Source organism: Lytechinus variegatus, chromosome 5 (genome assembly GCF_018143015.1).
Source record: "Lytechinus variegatus isolate NC3 chromosome 5, Lvar_3.0, whole genome shotgun sequence".
NCBI classification, from domain to species: Eukaryota; Metazoa; Echinodermata; class Echinoidea; order Temnopleuroida; family Toxopneustidae; genus Lytechinus; species Lytechinus variegatus.
Window position 1 is genome coordinate 3,196,835 of NC_054744.1, and position 18,969 is coordinate 3,215,803.

Sequence of the window (18,969 nt, forward strand, 5' to 3'; positions counted from 1 at the left end):
GTCACTCACTGCATGCACTTTTCTCATGCAACTTGTGTAAATTTTTTTTATTTTATTTGTAAACTATATTGGTCCAATAATGTGAGCAAGGTTCAAGGTTTAGTCTAGTCAATCAAGCCCCTCTTCCTCACCTTACTCTATCATTCTTTCTTTCGATTTCATTGGAAATTTGTCCTGTGTATTTCTCTTTCTTTCTCTCCCCCTCCTTCTTTTTCTCTCTCTTGATGTTTCTCACTTTCTTTGTCTCTCTTTTGGGCATTCTGAATCTCTCTCCCTCATCATTTCTCTTTGAATATTCTCTCTAAATAGAATATGAACATCCCTCAAAGCATACATACATAAAGTCGAACTACAAGCTATTATAAGACAACGGATGAGCATAAAATAGATGTATAATGATCCACCAAGAGTTCTCACTTAATTGGCAAGAAAGTCAGAGAATAAACTCAAATTGTATAAAAATTAATATTTTATATAGTAAAATTTCCATCCAATGGCAACTACCATGGTTGCAAAGCTCAACAGCCAATAAAAATCAAGGATTTCATGTATGTTACCATTGGGTAGCAAAAGGTACATAATAGTTGCTTTTAGGCAATATGAGCCTCATTTAAAAAAGAAAAAAAAATGATGGAAGATTTTTCAGGTAATCTGATAACTCTTGATTGCCATCATAGCCTCATGACATCAGCATGAAAAACAAAATAAACAAAGTGAGCTGTAACAGACTGATTTCAGATTTCTTATACTCTTTTATTAGTCGCCATGGTTATACCCAACCATCATGGACATAAACAATTAGACCTTCACAGGTACATAGGTTAAGTATTCAGACATAAAGAATACTTATATGAAAGACTTCATATAATGGCAAAGCCTGTTTCCATATGGAATTTTAAACACTTGTCATGTCACAATGGAAGACTTTAATCTTAATCCTCTTTAACATATCAGACAATATAATGTTCACTTAATCCCTTTTATTTCATTATACATTTCCAATCTTACACAAGTTGATCGGATGCACGTCTTTCTATATATTCAATTCCATAGATGAATCATCAGTTCAAGCAATTTATCATATATATGCATTTTTACTTCTTAAAATATTCCATGTTCATGATTAGCAAGACACTTTATAAGCTCCCTACTCAACATTCACATTATTTTACCATTTCAAACATTTTGGCCAGTATTCTGAGGTCTGGTTTAATTAACATTGGCCAGTATGGTCTAATTATGTACTAAAATTATGGGAATTGAAAACGTTTCCTACTGCTTTAATGGTGAAGAAAATTCTTGTTAGTTGCTCCCAGATAATTATTAATGGCTTGAGCACTGAATGTTCTGATAATTTGAGCCTGTACTGTTTAAAAGAGGTTTGCAGAGTTAAACCACAATTTTAGACCACAGTCTGAAATTAACCAGACCTCAGAAACTGCATGGTCTTTGTGTTCATGATGAACAAGTCATTCCATAATATTCCTTTGTCAACATCTTTACAAGTGTTACATAAAATAGTTCATGTGTCATTTCTATTTCGAACATTATTACAACATAACAAAAGTACAATATCATTCTATTTTCAATTTCAGCCTCAAACTACAACAAAAATAATATATATGCTCTTGCTGAAAACTCTTTAGTCTTACAGACACAATTTTCTCACCAGAATACGGTGATATGTTTATTGTTTGAATTATAAATTTCATCTGAAAAATAAAATAATCATATCTTACATGATACGTTGAAAAAAAATAATCATCAACATGATATATTCATGCAATTTAAAAAAAAATTCAAAATATCAAACACACACTTTAACATGATTTTGTGCAACAGGACATAACAAAATAATTTCATCTTTTTGAAAATAAAAAATTATGAAGGAAACTCGGTGAGTATCATGAATATCATCACCATACTAAATGGAGGTAGTCCAGCATCATCAGTTAGACGAAAGGAGGCTGCCAGTGTTTCATATAGCTTTTCCAAAGTTATGCACAACTTCATGCATGACTTCATACACGTCTTAGTGAAACAATTCTTTGTTATTACGAAACATATTCAGATTGACTGTGACATATCTCGGAAAGACTGTGTCTGGGACAAGCACAGACATTGCCCGTTTGGACCTTTTTACACAGGGGTATCCACTGGAATGCCCCTTCTATCTCTACAAGGTGTCTATTCTAGTTGTTTATCACTTTAAAGATTAAGGCTCCCTCCATTTTTTCCATTATTTGAAGCCCCCACAGAGTAACGACCAGGGCACAATTCATTTTATTCAATACAAATTATGCAGTCCACATTCATTAAGAATATTTTCACTGACATTCCATTTTGTAAAGACACAAGTATCTAAGCTAATATTACTGAATTTGATATGTCTAACTATTGAGCTGTATGCTTAGTACTGTTTTCGTAAATAGATTATATATTCAATTTTAAATACTATGTCTTATTAGTGTTAATTTCACATTAAGTTGTGAAAACGTGATTGCAATGTGATATAACCACACACAACTTTCCACAAAAGAATGTAAGTTCTGGAAAAATATATTCAAGGTTTTTCAATAAGAAAGGTTTGTGAAAGGGAATTATGAATCATTTTACAACCGACAAAGTGCCTTTGAAAATAAAAGCATTCAAGATTTTTTGTTTATAAAAAATGATTTGTAGTGAATAAGAATTCAAACTTAAGGAATATCAGATAACAGCTGAAGGACCCCAATGAAAATAATAAAGTTAGAGTAAGTAAAAAAGTGAGGTTTATTCAGCGATAAAATTATACTTTTATTGATCTCTATCTTCCCCTTTCCCTCTCTCTATCTCCCAGTAACCTATCTTATATCTCTACCACTCTTGCTATCTAGTTTCCCTCTTCGCACTCCTTTACGATGGCAAGGTAGTCGTCGACATCGAATGCAGATCCCATGACAACGGGCGTCTTCTGATGAATTTCTGACGGCTTGATGTCCAAGATTCTCTCCTTTCCTGTTGTAGCTTTGCCACCAGCCTGTTCGCAAATAAAGGCCATCGGAGCTCCCTCGTACAGAAGACGCAGCTATGATGGTGTATGGTGAACGGATAGAAAAAAACACAGATTTATATGACTATGTCACACTCAGTTCAAATTCAAGGCATGATAGTGCATCATAATCAATAAAAAAATCATCATCACCGTCATAATGTAAAAGCAAAAAATTAGAAAAAAATATCTTATCTGAAAGAGTAATTCTTCTTCATACTTTCAAATTTTCAAGTTGTAAAATCTAAAGGAAAAAAAGATAGTTTCTTAGAAAAAAAGTGCCTTGAGTGAGCCCCAAATTTTAAACATGGTTTTCTCCATATTCTTTTAAGCTCACAATTAGTTTCTTCTGCATTCAATCATTTATCTATGTGGGTTTTCTTGATTAATTTTGACAAGTTACAGTTGTATGTATCATTTATAGCCTAGGATTTGCTTGTTCAAACTCAATAAAAATCTAAAAATTCATTGTTGGTTTTGGGGTGACGAGTCACGTATAGAGAAAAAAGCTGCTCCCATGGCCTGGTTTAGGGTTTAACCTAAAGGTTAAAAGTCATTTCACCATACCCCATGATCAAGATTTTTTCTTGAGATTTAAAATGGCATGGTGTCAACCATTACCGGTAATTCTTTTGGATTGAAATTCAATTGATTTACTACCTACAATGACATATTGGCCAAGCATGACCAAACCCATAATATACATGTATCAGGTTGCAGGGGGGGGGGGGTTGACAAGAGTAAACATAACCAATTACTGTGAAGAATCGAGAAACAGAGAGAGTTCGTCATTACCTTTCCAGACTTGCTCTTCTTGTGGGCGGGGTAGAGAAAGATACCTCCATAGACGATGGTCCTGTGCATGTCAGCTACCATAGAACCAATGTACCGAGCACCATATGGAGATTTCCCTTCCTGTTGACACACATACACAAAAGAGAGATTACATGATTATTTATAATCAGTAGTGTTAGCAGTCAAATACCAACCACTCAAAAACAATCTGACTTTAGTATAACACAACACCCCCCTTACATTTTCCAAATGCCTTACACTAAGTTATATGTATCTTAGTCATAAACGTTTATTATGAAAAAAGGATTAACTTCATTTAGAAAAATTATGAACAATATAATCTGTATTCTGCATTTGATTTGTTTTCTTTAGAATTAACAATTAAAATGGTATCATAATGTACAACTGTTCAGGCTGTGTGTTCCAAGTGGTCAGCAAAGCAGAACCCTGGGCCTAGGATTTTAAAGGGATACTCAAGGCTAAGGATAATATGATTTGAACAGATAAAGAAAAATCAGACAAACAAAACACTGAAAATTTGATACAAATCCGACAAGGAATACTAAAGTGATGACATTTTAAAATTTTGCATTATTCCGTTGAAATAGTTCTAGACTTGTCTTCATGAATATTCAATGAGCAACTTGATGATGTCATATCCCCAGTCTTGTTCTTTTGTACTTTATTACATGAAGTTATGTTTATTCAAATGTTTGCCTTCATAAACATAAAACATTGGATTGAAAACTTATTAATTGCATAGATCTTCATTGCTGCAACTTACATGTATTTCATGATAAGGGAGACATATCATTCACAAATGTATGAAATAATGAAACAATGAAACAATTATGATTTCATGTAATAACATGAAAAAATGGAAGTTTGGGATGTGACATCACCAGCCCACCTCATGAATATTCATGACCATGTGCATATAACTGTTTTCACAAAATATTGCTTAACTTTAAAATTCAATAAACTTTGCTATTTGTTATATTTTGATGAAATTCTAAATTTTCAGCATTTTGCTCTGTGAATTTTACTATATTTATCTAGATATAAATATTTTCAGCCAAGAGCATCCCTTTAAATCCAAATTGCCTTGATGGAAAACTCACTGGTTCTATAGTGTTGAAATTCTAAAATGACTATTGATGGTACCAGCATTTTTTATATCTTTCTTATTTTATTGTGCATCAACAGATGTTTGTCTACTAGCTACATGTTCCTTTTTTTAAATACAAGTATTTTACTGTGATTTTTGTTTTGAAAAAAAATCAATAGATGCAGAAACACCTGCTAAAAAATAAGCCAACTTATCGCAGGATTGAGGAAATTTAAAGCGGTACTGTACTTCAGGATAAAAGGTATGTGATTTGAACAGTTATAATTAAAGCATATAAACAAGAAACTGATAGTTTCACCAAACTGGATGAGGAAACAACAAATTATGACATCTCAAATAAATATTATTATAATTTATTTCTGTGTACAAACCAATGGAGTCACAACGCTTCACAACATGATGTCTCGGACTTGATTCCGAAGAAAGCAAAGACAAGAAAGCCCATTTTCAAAGCCTGATAATTGAAGTTATTCTTAAGCAAACTACTCAACTGGAAAGCAGTAAAAGTGCATAAAGCTTGTATTGCTGTGTTAAGTAGTTTATAAGCCTTTAATTGTATATGATCTGTCAATTCAACTTTTAGCTCTGGTCTGGGTTTTTTAACTAACCAATGTAGAAATAAGTATTTACTTGAATAAAAAATTTAATGTGAATAAAGAAATTAATGTGAATTAAGAATTAAACAATCAGGCAATAAAGTATGTTATAAGACAATAATACAAAACTAAGTAAGAAGTAATTAAACATAATTATTTTACCCATAGCTTATGCAAGTCCACCAAGTTCATTGACATCAACCCCTCTCCCTTTTACTGACCTCATAGCTCCTCCTACTGAACTTGGGGGAAATTTGTGGTATTGGTAGTCCTTTGAATTTCCCCCAATTCAATACAGTATTGTGCCCTAGTAAAGTGGCCTTGCCATAAAACTATTGAAAATTAAGGGCTGTTACCCTACCGTATTACAGAGACAATCTTGTGTCTCGATAGATTTTACAATCAAAATTTTATTTTATTTTAAGTTCTGTCAGTGAAACCTTCTATAGTGTCAATCCAATGGGAACACAATATGAAGCCTTTATAGACAGGTGGCTGCTTTAGACACACAATGTGCCTCTGTGGGAATCAGTTTTAGTGGTTACTATAGGCAGGTTACTGCCAGCAACCAGCTATAGACAGGTGGCCACTAGCTCAGGTTTGACTCGCTGTATATTGCTTGTATAAAGAATACAGGACTATCATCACTTGGAACATATAAATAATGAATCAATTTATTCTATGGTCTTACCCCTGGAAATTTTTTGGACTCCACGTATTTAGCAATGCTCTTATCCCAATACTGAGCGTATCCTTCGTTGATGCTGAAGATCTTCCCGCGAGACTTGATGGTCATCAGTCGGTCAGTCAGGACAAACTCACCAATAGCCTAAAATCCCAGAGGAAAAATAACAATTATCATCAGTAGAATAATCATATTAATTCGGGCATAGTCAACATATTTCTCATTCATTGTAGAGGTGTCATGGTGTAGCGGTTCTAACTCTTGCCTTTCGATCAGAGAGTTGTGTGTTCAAATCCCACCTAGCACTAGCGTCGAATGGTAAGACGTTGATCTGCATGTGCCATTCTCCACCCAGGTGTTAATTGGGTACCTGGTAGGATGCAATGAACGTGAGGAATGCTCCCCAGGGAGTGGAAATTGTACACTTTCATGCGGGATTGAAATAAATCCAATGACCGTGGTAATAATATGCTGGAAAGTGCTTTGAGCCATATAAATACTGGATACATGTATTATTCATTCAGCATATTCCTCATCAAAACTTTGAAAAATGTGCAGCATCCTATTGATAATTCAGGTCAGGGCAAGGCAACTTATCTATTTTATCTCTATTAGTAAACAAATGGTTAAAATAGGTGTTAAAGTCTGAAACCACCATTTCAATATACATTCAAAGTGGACCAGCAAGGTAAATAGGTGACACAACATTTGCTCCTGCGAGAATTGCTCTGGGCTCTATTTTGTCCAGGATATAGGGTTAGGGTTCCAATAGGGTTTTATGTTAGGTTTAGGGTAGGGTACAGTGTTAAAACCAGGGTTGAAGTTTGTCATTCCATTAATGTGTGGGATTTGCAGCGGAGCAATTGTCGCCAGAGCAAATGTCATGGATCCGGTAAGTACCGTACTGTCTCTCCCTGCTACACAAAAAAGAGGAGATAGTATGTAGTTAAGGTTAAGAAACTGTTCTCTGAAAAGCAAAGAATCTCTGATTATATCCTTGAAATGATATCCATTGCATGTAGGGCATACTAGTACCATAACTTCAGCTGATAATGTACAATACCAGTGCTTAAAATGACCTAATGTCTCAACTGAAATAATTCTGTCTACATTTTCTGTTAAACTGTTTGTATTGAAATCTACTGTGATTTGCCACTGTCGAGTGTGGATTATAGCAATCATGGATCCTAGAGCCGTTCCGGAGACCCCACTTTGAAGACCAAGATTCAGTTCCAGAGCCCCCTATTTCCAACTTTGGTGTGGCACATCTAGGTACCATGTTATAATTCATGTATTCCCCCTGGTGTCAATATACTTACAGGATCAAGCTGGAATCCGTTAACACCGCATCCAGTGCTGAGTACAATCATGGTAGCACTTCCATATAGAGCATAACCTGCGGCAACCATACTGGAACCAGGCTGAAGAACATCATCAGAAGTTACTTCGCCTTTTGGATCTCCTTCCTGTTAAATATGAAAATGCAAACTTAAACCATTGAAAACTGAATTGTGGAATTTCTGTGGGGTACAGGGACCACTTAAATCCAGTAGGCAAATTAAGGGGGGGGGGACAGGGGTACTTTCTCATCTCCCCTTTGACCGATGGTTAAAATGAAGTGCTCCCCTCTAGTGACTCTTTCTGTTTATTTGGGGTTCCAAGTTATTAAGGTTCTAAAACCACATTCTGGTTTCTAGAAATAATATGAAACTTCTCCCTGAAGGCACAAAAACGAATTGCGATTTAAGTACTAAAAGCAATCGATACACTGCTGTCAATATAAAGGGGAAAATAATGCAAACAATTTTACGTGCACCTGTACTTGCAAAATTATATTGTCTACCTTAATTTGGGGGTAAACCTTATATAAAAAAAAATATTGGCTGTGCTAAGACATGGGGCCATTCTCATAAAGACTTGTTTTAACAAAAAAAACAAAAGCACAATATTATGAATAAGCTTGTTATCAGCCAATCAAATCGAATGATTTCAATAGCTATAATAAAACTGCAATGAAACAGGTCACAGATCAATTCATCTTTAACATTATGAATTTGCTTGGTCGATACATCTATATATTCTGGAAGCCCTGACAATGTAATTGGGGCTTGTTCATAAAAGTGAATACAATTTACACACCTTTTTCCAAATTCCAAATATCGTCCCGATGGACACCAAGCAGTCGATATTGGATGACCCATCTAAAGGGTCAAAAGTCACGATGTACTTTCCTCTCCTGTCCGTCTCGACCTCAATGACCTTCTCATTCTCCTCCGAGACCATGGCACAGGTTGTGAATGAGTTCCTGAGCTGGCTGATGAAGACATCGTTGGAGATGATATCAAGTTTCTTCTGCTCATCTCCTGTGACGTTGGACCCACCGGCAATACCATACCTGATGGTTAGAAAAGAGTACAAATATTTCAAACTAACAATATGTGTAACATCAAGAGCAAGCATCTACAAACATAAAAACCTACAAAACTGAAAGTTCCCACATCTTAATTCCACTCTATTCCACACTGAATCTTATTTTTAACAAATCTCATTCTTTATCCCATAATTTGAAATTATAAAACGCAGTGCAAAATAAAAAAAATTGAAAGGATCCCAAGAAAAGCTAAATAAATGTGATATTGAATAAAATAAAATTTTACATTTTGTGCATCTTGCCCAGTTTGCAAGAATGCAGGCCATGGGCAGGATTCAGAACTCCAAAACATCTTTACAAATTACCAAAATACATTACTGATTTGTACTAGATCCATAGGGCCCTAGGGCCTAGTTATCTCCAAAAGTACAAGAAATTTGTTGAAGTTGATAAAGGTTATTCGACCAGGCCCCGGGGTAAACAAAAGCCCAAACTCAACTCCAGCAATTAGAAACGGTTCCTAGTTATTTCATAAAACCATTATTACCCATCAACTGAAACTTACAGCCGAGAAATTCCAGCCTTTCTAACATTAGACGAGATCGCTTTGACAGCGGTAGCAATTGAGTTGAGTAGCTGGGTCATTTCCCCCGTAGCTCCTTCGCACCGGGTTTGTTCCTCGATCATAAACCGAGTCAGTGTCATGAAATCCGTGTCCACAGTGGTCGGCATGGCGCAACTCTTCGTATCGCCCATTTTCTTCAAAGAAACCCAGATTCTCAGGAAAATACAAAGAAGTGTAGCTCCGTAGATGTTTCAAGACACTGTAGCATGTATAATTTAGCTGAACTTTAGACACCCTTTTCGGAAATTCTAAGCTGAAAATGGCATGCACAATAATCTGGAACCTGTTGATCCGGCGCGGCTGTATATCACACGTATGCTGCATGCACACCAAATATACTCGGGTACACGTATTGATACGGAAGTAAAAGAATAACAAACAAACACCACATTCGCCAATCCAATGCCGATTACTGACCACGCCCACTGCCAGCCCTTTTATTTCGTGATGATTACAGTATATTTTTTAGCACAATCATTGTGAAACGGCAAAATGCAGGGGGGGGGGGGGGGGGACTTGGGGGTGAGCTTATCATGCATGCAGGGATCACAGAAATACAATACACGGGATTCAGGGCAGAGTTAATAATAATGATAATAATGCTTCACAAATCCCGCATTTCAGGAAAAACATAGGCCTATCACTATGTCATGTCATGAACACGGAATTATATTAATTTTTACTCACATGATATAGGTTTGTTATCAGGGGCCCATCTTACAAAGAGTTGCAATTGATCCCATCAATCGCAACTATGGGAAGCCAGCAAAGTCAACATAAAATACATGTTTGTTTAATAGATTTTCTAGATCATGTATATGATGCACAATATTTTCCAACTATTTAGAAATTCACTTGCCCAGTCTTCTAAAAAGTTATGTAGCACCCTGTTTATATCTATAACTTCGATTTCTTGATAATTTGGTGTGTTTTCCTTAGTTTACAATGCGGACATTATGCAAATTTTCTGTAGAAGAAATTCTGACCCATTCTGACACGGATGGATTTCCATAGAGTTATGATTGATTGGATCAATCGTAACTCTTTGTAAGACGGGACCCAGGGGCCCGTTGCAGAAAGAGATGCAATCAATCGTAACTCTTTGTAAGACGGGACCCAGGGGCCCGTTGCAGAAAGAGATGCAATCAATCGTAACTCTAAAAATCATTATCAACTTGATTTTCAACCAATCAACAGCTTGCATATGGGACTTACGATTGATATTTTGACTTGCGTTTAAACGCAACTCTTTGTAAGACGGGACCCAGATGTACTATCCATCACGTTCATCAACTACCGTCTGCATGGGTCAGTGACATGACACCTTACAAATCCCCAATTAAAAAAATACATAAATATAATCATAAACGCAAAACCACTATAATATTTAGGACTATGTCATCATTAACATTTGGATTCATTCATTCATTGCAGTCATGCTTTACCATGGCGCAAATCAAAATTTACATTACTGTAAATAACACCTCCTGGTCATCCAAGAGTTAACACATAACACATAAATATGGTATCAGATTACTTAGGAGAATATTACTTTCCAGCTATATACAATAATTAATAATTATGTGTTCATGGTGATTTGTGATCGCGGTGTCTTTTTTAAAAACAAGTTAACACCTAGTTAACAATAGCATTTCTATTTATTTGAAAGCAGAATAAAAGAGCATTGTAGATTAAACGCCTTGCTCCCGGGCATAGCTGCCGCGGCCGCCCGGGATCGAACCCAGGACTTTTTCATGTAGAGCCAGGCGCCATAGTCCACTCTGCCACGACAGTCCTGAATGACGGCGAATTATCGATCATCGGGATCGTCATTCGCCCTAAGAAGCCAACTGATAATTGGTGAAACGTCGCCCCAGGGAGGGGGGGGGGGGTATTTATTTACTGGTCATTTTGGCTAAAAATATTCCCATTAGGGATCTATTAAAATTTGACAAGGAAGGACAATTTTGAAAAAGAAAGAAATAACCAGCCCATATTCTGACGTCGCCCCAAATCATCATTGTGTCTCCATTTCTGTATAGGGTAATGATCCCATTAAAGAATAAATTTCCATGGCCGCAGTGGCCGTACCAGGATTTTCAAACTAGGGGGGGGGGGAGAACCATAGAACACGATTTTTGCCTACATATCACTAAATAGAGCGCGTGCATGTAAGCTGTATTTTCTTAAATAATAGGTCCTAGCTATTAACTTGAAAAGGGACTAGTTAAGGACTGTTTGCAGTGACTCGTGAAGATGATATTTCACCAAGCGCCAGATGAAGAATTTTAATGTCCTGTAATGATAACTGGACGTTATATGCACTTTGTAACAATGATCAGGATGCGGAGCATCTAACAAGATGAGAGCGCGCAGCGCGAATTAAAAGTTTTTAATAATATATTTAGCAATTTGACCATGCAGGATGCGTGGTATAGGCATGATAGGTAAATAATGAAAACTAGCCAATCACGAGAAGAAGCATATGTGCATAATTGACTAGAACACTGGATTTTTAAGCCCCATAATTGTCCTTTTAAGTATATTCATCTCAGTCAACAGCCACTGCGAGCGCGAAATTATATTTTTTAATAATGACCTGCCGGAAGGTTGTGTTAGTAAAAAATATTGTTTCGAACTTTTTTTTTTTTTTTTTTGGGGGGGGGGGGGGGGCGCGGTCCTGGCAACTGCCCCCCTTGGTGCTGCCACTGCAGGGCCATACACATCAGTGGGTAGAGGGTAGTTGCTCCCACCCCCCCCCAAAAAAAATGAAAACTTACATTATTTACTGAAAATTTTCACCAAATTCACCAAAAGTAAGCATGCACAATACAGCCGATGATGGTGTCATACGATTTGGAATTGAATTTGCTTTGATTCCTACAAATTGAGACTCGAAATTTCGATTTCAGCATTCTTACCAGCCACTTTTTTGAAATTTTATTTATTTATTTTTTTAGATTTGATAGGTTTGAATATTCTTTTAATGACATTACAATGTCTTTTAGAATCGGAACGCTTCAGTATAGAGGAGAGTGCGCACAATATTCATGATGACTGACGAAGAGTAAAATTGACAAAATTGAATATGTTTATCATATAATAGGCCTTTACTACATATGCAACATTTTATTATGAAAATGATGCATTATGGGTAAGGAATCACGAACTGTTTGGAAGTTCAAGGGAGTATTAATGAAGAGTTGTTTTTTTTCCAGTGATTTATCACCGAAAGGTGAAAGATGTTATAATATACTGCAATTTTTTTGCGGGTCTGATTGGGTTTACAGCAAATATGTCACTGAAAAATCTGTGTTCAAGCTTTTCAAGTCTTTTAACATGTTAACTTGCTACTCATCAAGAGGACATTCCATAAATTTATACAGAAACAACACACGAGAGTTGATGTCAGGAAGTACTCGTTTGTCAAAGGGTCATCCATGACTGGAACAACCCCCCCCCCTCAGCAGTACATGCACCATCACTAAAAAGATTCAAAACAGTCATTTTGAGGTAAGGCCTATAAGCGAGTAGCCCCCCTCACCCTTGCCGCACTACAATCCACGTTGAACGGGCGGAGGCCTGCGGTCCAAGAGGAAGAACAAGAGGTTATGGTGGTGGTAGAGGGGGAGGAAGAGGAGGAGTAGGAGGAAGGGGTACTGGAGGAGAAGGATGAAAATCTTACTGCTGAGCCAGCTGGAAAGAGAAAATAAGAGGCTCACATGTCTTGATGACGAAATTGAAGAATGAGGCAGTGCATGTCCTCCATTCTTAGCTCTGCCATCAACCTGTTGTAATGGCCGAATTCAAGTCTTCTTTTTGCAGACAGCCAGGAACGGACCCAGTATCGTTTTGCCTTCCTCCTCCTCCTTCTCCTGTCCTCGTATTCAACTTCTAACTGATGTTGTTGTAGAATGCTTAGGTTAATTAGCCCAACCAAATTCTGGACATCCATCTTGGTCGGAGGTTGGCAATCGACTGATACAAGAATGTCTCATGTGCCACGATTAATATGCCGATTGCTTGAAATCGTTTCAAGAGCCCATCATGAACGTAACACAATCGCTCCATTCGTAACACCACCGTAGCGAGGTCCTAATTAGCGTATGAGCCTCGTTGTACGGTCTCTTTAATCGCAGAAGCAGCGCATCACATCTTGCTCGAATCGTGGCAAGAGTGGCAGCGTCGTACTATCAGCGTATTACCATCTTGGAGTGCAATCGCCTCGCAGGCTTAAAAAAGAATTCGAGGAAGACTCTGCTACGCTTTGCGGGATTTACACAGATCGCCATGTTCGCCATGATCGCCTTTCTAGTGAGATGGGGGCCTAAGTTTAACTGGAGCTGATGCTACTCAACGCGACTTCTGAAACTTGAATTTTTGCGGTCACATTTATAGAATGGTATCAGATCAGTCCTAAAGTTATGTCATAGTATTTTATTTGACATGCTATAACATCCTATTAACTTCCTCGTTGTTGAACTCCGTATGATATTATGAACTCTTTGGTATAGAAAATTTCCTGATTTTCTCATCTATAACCATATTAATCATACTTCCTTCACGCCTCATTGTATATTATACATTAATGGTAGTGATCGATTCAGTGTATAATATGCATTTCTCATTATGAAAGTAATTTCTCTGCACTTTTATCTGTTTTTGTCTAACCTTTGATTGGTCAACCTATGGCAGTTCCATCATCACATTCATGCAATTTCATATCTGAAAATACATCACTTTCTCGTTTTGATTTTAAGTAAATATTTATTCTTGTATCCTCTGAAATATCTCAAGCATCGTTTAGGCTATAATTGCCCTTTTTTATAACTCTACGACTAATAAGAAGGGAGCGAAACTTGTACGGGGTGCGGTGAACATTAGACCAAATGGGAATTGGGCCAACTTTCAATTGGACCAAGTGTCTATTAGACGAAATGGCTACTGGACCACATAATATTAGACGAAGTAACTCTTAAGAGAAGTTGCTATTGGCCCAAGTGGTGACTGACCGAAATTGCATTTGGGACAAATGGGATCGGACAAAATGGCTGTTTAGACGTAATGGCTATTAAATGAATTGTCTTTTAGACGAAATAGCTATTAGCCAAATGACTATTGAAAATTGTCATAGGACGAAATGGCATCGAACAGAATGACACTACACGAAGTGGCTATGGGATAGATTGGCATTGGACGTGGAGGCAATTTACCCATTTTCCTTTTTTTCAATTCGATTTTGATGATGCCCCTTTTCCTGTCGCGTCCTCTCTCATTCTCCTGCTGTCTATACAGTATATATCTGCATGCATATCCCCTTCTCTCATAACTTTCTATCCTATTCTTTCCCTCTCCCACTCACTCTTTATCATAACCATTTTTTATTCCTTCAATTCAATTTACAATTTCAATTTACATTATCTCCCATTCTCTCATACTCACTTTTCATGCAGTTTTCTTGAGTCCCCACCACTTCTCTTTGCCATACACACAAAGAAATAAAGGTTCAAAATTGAACCCCGAAAGGTTGATGCAAAATCGGCACCCTATGGGTTCAAAAATTGAACCCTGCGGTTGGGGTTCATTTTTGCACCCTGCGGGTTCAAATCTGCATCCCTAGGGGTTCATTTTAAAATTTAGGGTACAGTTTTGAATCCGCAGGGTGCAAAAATAAACCCCAACCGCATGCAAGGTTCAATTTTTGAACCCAAAATCAGGGGTTCGATTTTTGAACCCATATAGGGTGCTGATTTTGCATCAACCTTTCGGGGTTCAATTTTGAACCTTTATTTCTTAGTGTGTACATTCAGTTCTCTTTCATGTTTTATAATCTCCTTTACACTTTTCATGTTCTCAACAGGCCTGCTGTATAAAGCCTTAGATATTGATGTACCAAATAATGAAAAAAAAAAACGATTTGTACTAAGGGCGGATATAAGCAGAATAGTACTTTGGATAATATACTATACCCTACAACCGGAAACGCGTAGGTAATCATATTATTTACCCAAGATCATAGAGGTTACTCGTCAGTATTCAGCGAAATATTTGTAAATGAAGGCTTTTTGGGGTTGTTTTTACGTCAATGGAATATGAATTAAGCAAATTCACCAGAAAATAGCAACTTTGAAAATAAATGTAGTTTTGAAATATATAATTGCGTAGTCATCTTGGTCATTCATTAAATGACGAGTAGGTCTATATTCAGTGACAGATCTAGGGGGGGGGGTAGAAGGTTTACCCCCCCCTTGGGCTGCCAAGTAAGATTAAAAAAGATGATGTGCATTAAATCGACAATATTATGTCCAGACCCATGCAATATATTCCATAGCATGAACTGCCATTTCTGGCCTCCATTGCGTTAGTAGATGCTAGGAAAACATCATTTAAGAAATTCACACTTTATTTGACCTGTTAATGAACTGAATACTCCTGAAAAAAAAATTCTGCTTACCACATTAACCTTAAGTTGACTTTTAAATCATGATTTTTCATAATTACTATCTTTGTTAGTAGAATTCACTTCATAAAACAACCTTTGTTTTGACTCATAATAATAATAGAAGGATCTACTTCCCCCATGGATCGATTGATTCTATAAAGATTGTCGGAAACTCCGCGTGCCTCTTCCATTTCCTCATATAGGTGTATTTTTTTTTGTCAAGTTACTTTTCTTGTCATCCAACTACCGGAAGATGTGACTCAATTCTGGAATCGGGGTCTGGTAACCAATGTTTTGATGACGAGTTATACATAGACAATTTCGAACTGTCGAGAGAGAGAGAAAACAAATCACCATGGAAGTTTAGTAGTTGCCAATTATTATTACCTGGTGCTGTTGTTGGTGAGCGCATGTATGACGTTTTTTTTATAAAAACCATCCTGCAGTCTTTTCCAGTTCCATTTGATCGTTCTTTATACAAGAGGAAACAATCCATCCTTTTATTTGTTCTACCTCCATGATTTGTTGGTAGACTACATGCCTTCATTGCATTTTTAACTGTACAAAATCGAATTCAAACCTCATTTTCCAACATGGATTTGACTCTTCAGATAGTTCTTCTTCTCTTAACCCTTGTTGGGTTGTTCAATCCTTGTGTATGTGGTATCTTCGGACCATCTCTGGAGGAAGGACCATTAAACAAGACTGCCGTGACTGGGGACAGTGTATCACTTATCTGCGATCTGGAAGACAACAACGAGAGAACAGTCATGTGGTACAGTTACCAGACGGAGTCGTACATCACTCGAAATGACGATGTCCGTAACCCCATGTTGCGGGATCGCTTCTCCGTCAAAGTCAACTACACGACTCAGACGTACACATTGCACATCAAGGATGTCCAGGGATCCGATGCAGGGACCTACGAATGTGCATATTTAGTCGGATTAAGAGCCAGGTCTTTGGCCATGGCCCAACTGACCGTTCTACCGGGGCCAACCAGCAAACCGAAATGCGAACTGACTCACCTGCCTACCATGGGATTGACCGAGGGGGACAGTAGCGAAGTGGATGTGTCTTGTTCTTGGACAAGCAATCATACAGGCGTGAAAGGGAGAATCTTTCAAGGTGATGTGGAACTGCATCCGGATGTAGTTCTTGAAGACAGGGTGATAAGCAGGGTTGACCTAGGTGGGGCACCACCAAGTGTGATGTTTCGATGTGAAGTGTCTTTACCAGAGCTTGACTGGAAAAGATCTTGTACTGTCGACACCGAGGCCAATCCTTACATCAAAGTCGGGATCAACCCATTGTTGAGCGAAACCCGTTTAGGATCATCTGTATCCATGGATTGTTATGGTCAAAGTTCTGATGCCATCAGCGAGTACGCTTGGAGAATACCTCTGAATAATTCCTACCAGACAAGGGAAACATTCAATCCTGACAAAAATTCCACCTCTCTGGTTATCACCGGGTTCGACTCGAGCGACAAGAACGTCGTTGTTGAGTGTGAGGTATCTACTGAGAATGGAAGAAAGGCATCGACAGTCGCTGTGGTAAATATTAAACCTTACCACCATCCATTTAAATCGTCAAGAGTAATCATATCTCTTCTCGCTGGTCTAATGTTTCTAGTTCTGATTTGCGTAGTTATAATATGTATGGTTTGTTCGGCGAAGAAACCAAAGAAGAGGTCGATATCTCGCCAGCGACTTCTGGCCCGTAAAGGAAACGGTCCTACCACTGCATACGACACAGTTGCCAAATATTACCAAGATGGCCACCTCAGCCTGAATCTTGATTCTCCATCATCAAGCCCAGCTGGTGACACAAGTACCATTACCAATGCCGATGAAACCCGTGAGTCTGGGTCACACAAGCGTACAGGGAGCATCCGATCACTCTACAACAAACAACTAAGACTACCAAAGAAGAAGTCCCGGTCCCGCAAATCATTCAACAAAGTGAGGAGCGTTTCGCAGGTAAGCGGAGGAAGCACCTCCGATTCGAATGTACTCTACGAGAACATATCGCGAACGGGGTCTATGTCGTCGCTCTATTCGCGTTTTTCAACCGATAGTGGACCATCAGCTCCGTGCATCGATGACACACCGATTCCGCCAGAGAGGAGGAAGGCTGCTAAAGAAAATGTGTACGGCGACGACCCCGTCGTTAATCATTCTTATCTGGGTATGCCAAAGACGAAGTCGGCGGCTGACGCCTTCGCGAAGGATGAACAGGACGACGATGCCCATGATTACATGTCCATTGACGATGAAGAAAGTTTGGTTAAGAAGTCTGATAAGCCGTTGAAATACGTCGAGCTTGACCTGACTCAGAAGTCTCCGAAGGACAAAAAGAAACCCAAGGTCAAATGGGCTGATGGTGGCGTCGTTTACACAGAACTTAACATATGAATGTAATAACCGCTGGACGTTGTTGTAAGAATAGAAATTATATTCTTTAATGGTTTATTGACAGTATGAACCATTTCAAAGCCTTGCAGCAATGTTATGGTCTCATTACATAAAGCTTTGAAATTGATCGTACTGTTGATGAGAAGCATACATGATTGTACTGCATGATCGATAAAATAATGGTAGATATCAGTTCCACAATCAATCCGAATGTTTTGTGTCACAGGATTCCGGTGATAAAATCCTTGGGTATTTTTTATTTTCTTGCAAAACTGAAGCATAATGTTCCTTTAAAGTGGTTTCAATTGATAGAGCCTTACACTTATATTCATTATACTGGAAAACACGTGAGACTGGTATTTTTACAGTAGATTGCCGGGAAGAAAGCCTTCGGGAATAAAGTAGAATAAACACAATAGAATAGAGATATGGAAGTTAATATGTCACTGTTGACTTGTTCATGTTTCCTTAAAGTTACCCTTATTCAATCGGATTATAAGAATGTCGTCAATAATTAAGCGTGAATAGACGTTTTATTGGATAGTGATTGTGTCACCTACAATTCTCATCTACATTCTTGAAATGTTTTCTAATACAGGCTGAAACTATCTGTAAAGTTACTAATTTTTTATGAGCGAAAGCTACCATCAAACCATTCATGACCATGCTTTTATTCTGTTTCTGTTATGGTAACTCCCGTAGGAACTCGGTAGGACAGCAATTTGCTGGTATAATGCAAAGATATTAAATAATCAATTTCACAGGAATCATTTTACGTCTATAATCAAACATAATTGGCTTACCTTATAGACGACAGAAATTACTCTCAGGCCTTTTTTGGAGACAGTGGAAGAGCAAGGATTCGAACCCACAACCTT

General features: G+C 37.7%; 1 protein-coding gene across 1 annotated transcript; it reads right to left on the bottom strand.

Moving 5' to 3' along the window:
* Window positions 1-732: 732 nt before the first annotated feature.
* Window positions 733-9,566, bottom strand: LOC121415073 (fructose-1,6-bisphosphatase 1-like). Its single transcript, XM_041608156.1, has 6 exons — window positions 9,173-9,566; window positions 8,376-8,631; window positions 7,556-7,702; window positions 6,243-6,380; window positions 3,827-3,946; window positions 733-3,067 (listed from the first exon to the last, which is right to left on the bottom strand). Exons 1-6 carry the CDS (start codon window positions 9,361-9,363, stop codon window positions 2,873-2,875), a joined length of 1,047 nt encoding a protein of 348 aa, XP_041464090.1. The 5' UTR covers window positions 9,364-9,566; the 3' UTR covers window positions 733-2,872.
* Between the last annotated feature and the right edge of the window lie 9,403 nt (window positions 9,567-18,969).

What these genes read in the sequence shown, in the direction of transcription:
- LOC121415073 (XM_041608156.1), bottom strand. Translation starts at nt 9,363, where the DNA reads ATGGGCGATACGAAGAGTTGCGCCATGCCGACCACTGTGGACACGGAT. An exon ending in TATTTGGAATTTGGAAAAAG is followed by an intron (nt 7,703 to 8,375) that starts GTGTGTAAATTG and finishes CATATTTAACAG; the next exon opens with GAAGGAGATCCAAAAGGCGA. An exon ending in ACGGATTCCAGCTTGATCCT is followed by an intron (nt 6,381 to 7,555) that starts GTAAGTATATTG and finishes CTGGGATTTTAG; the next exon opens with GCTATTGGTGAGTTTGTCCT.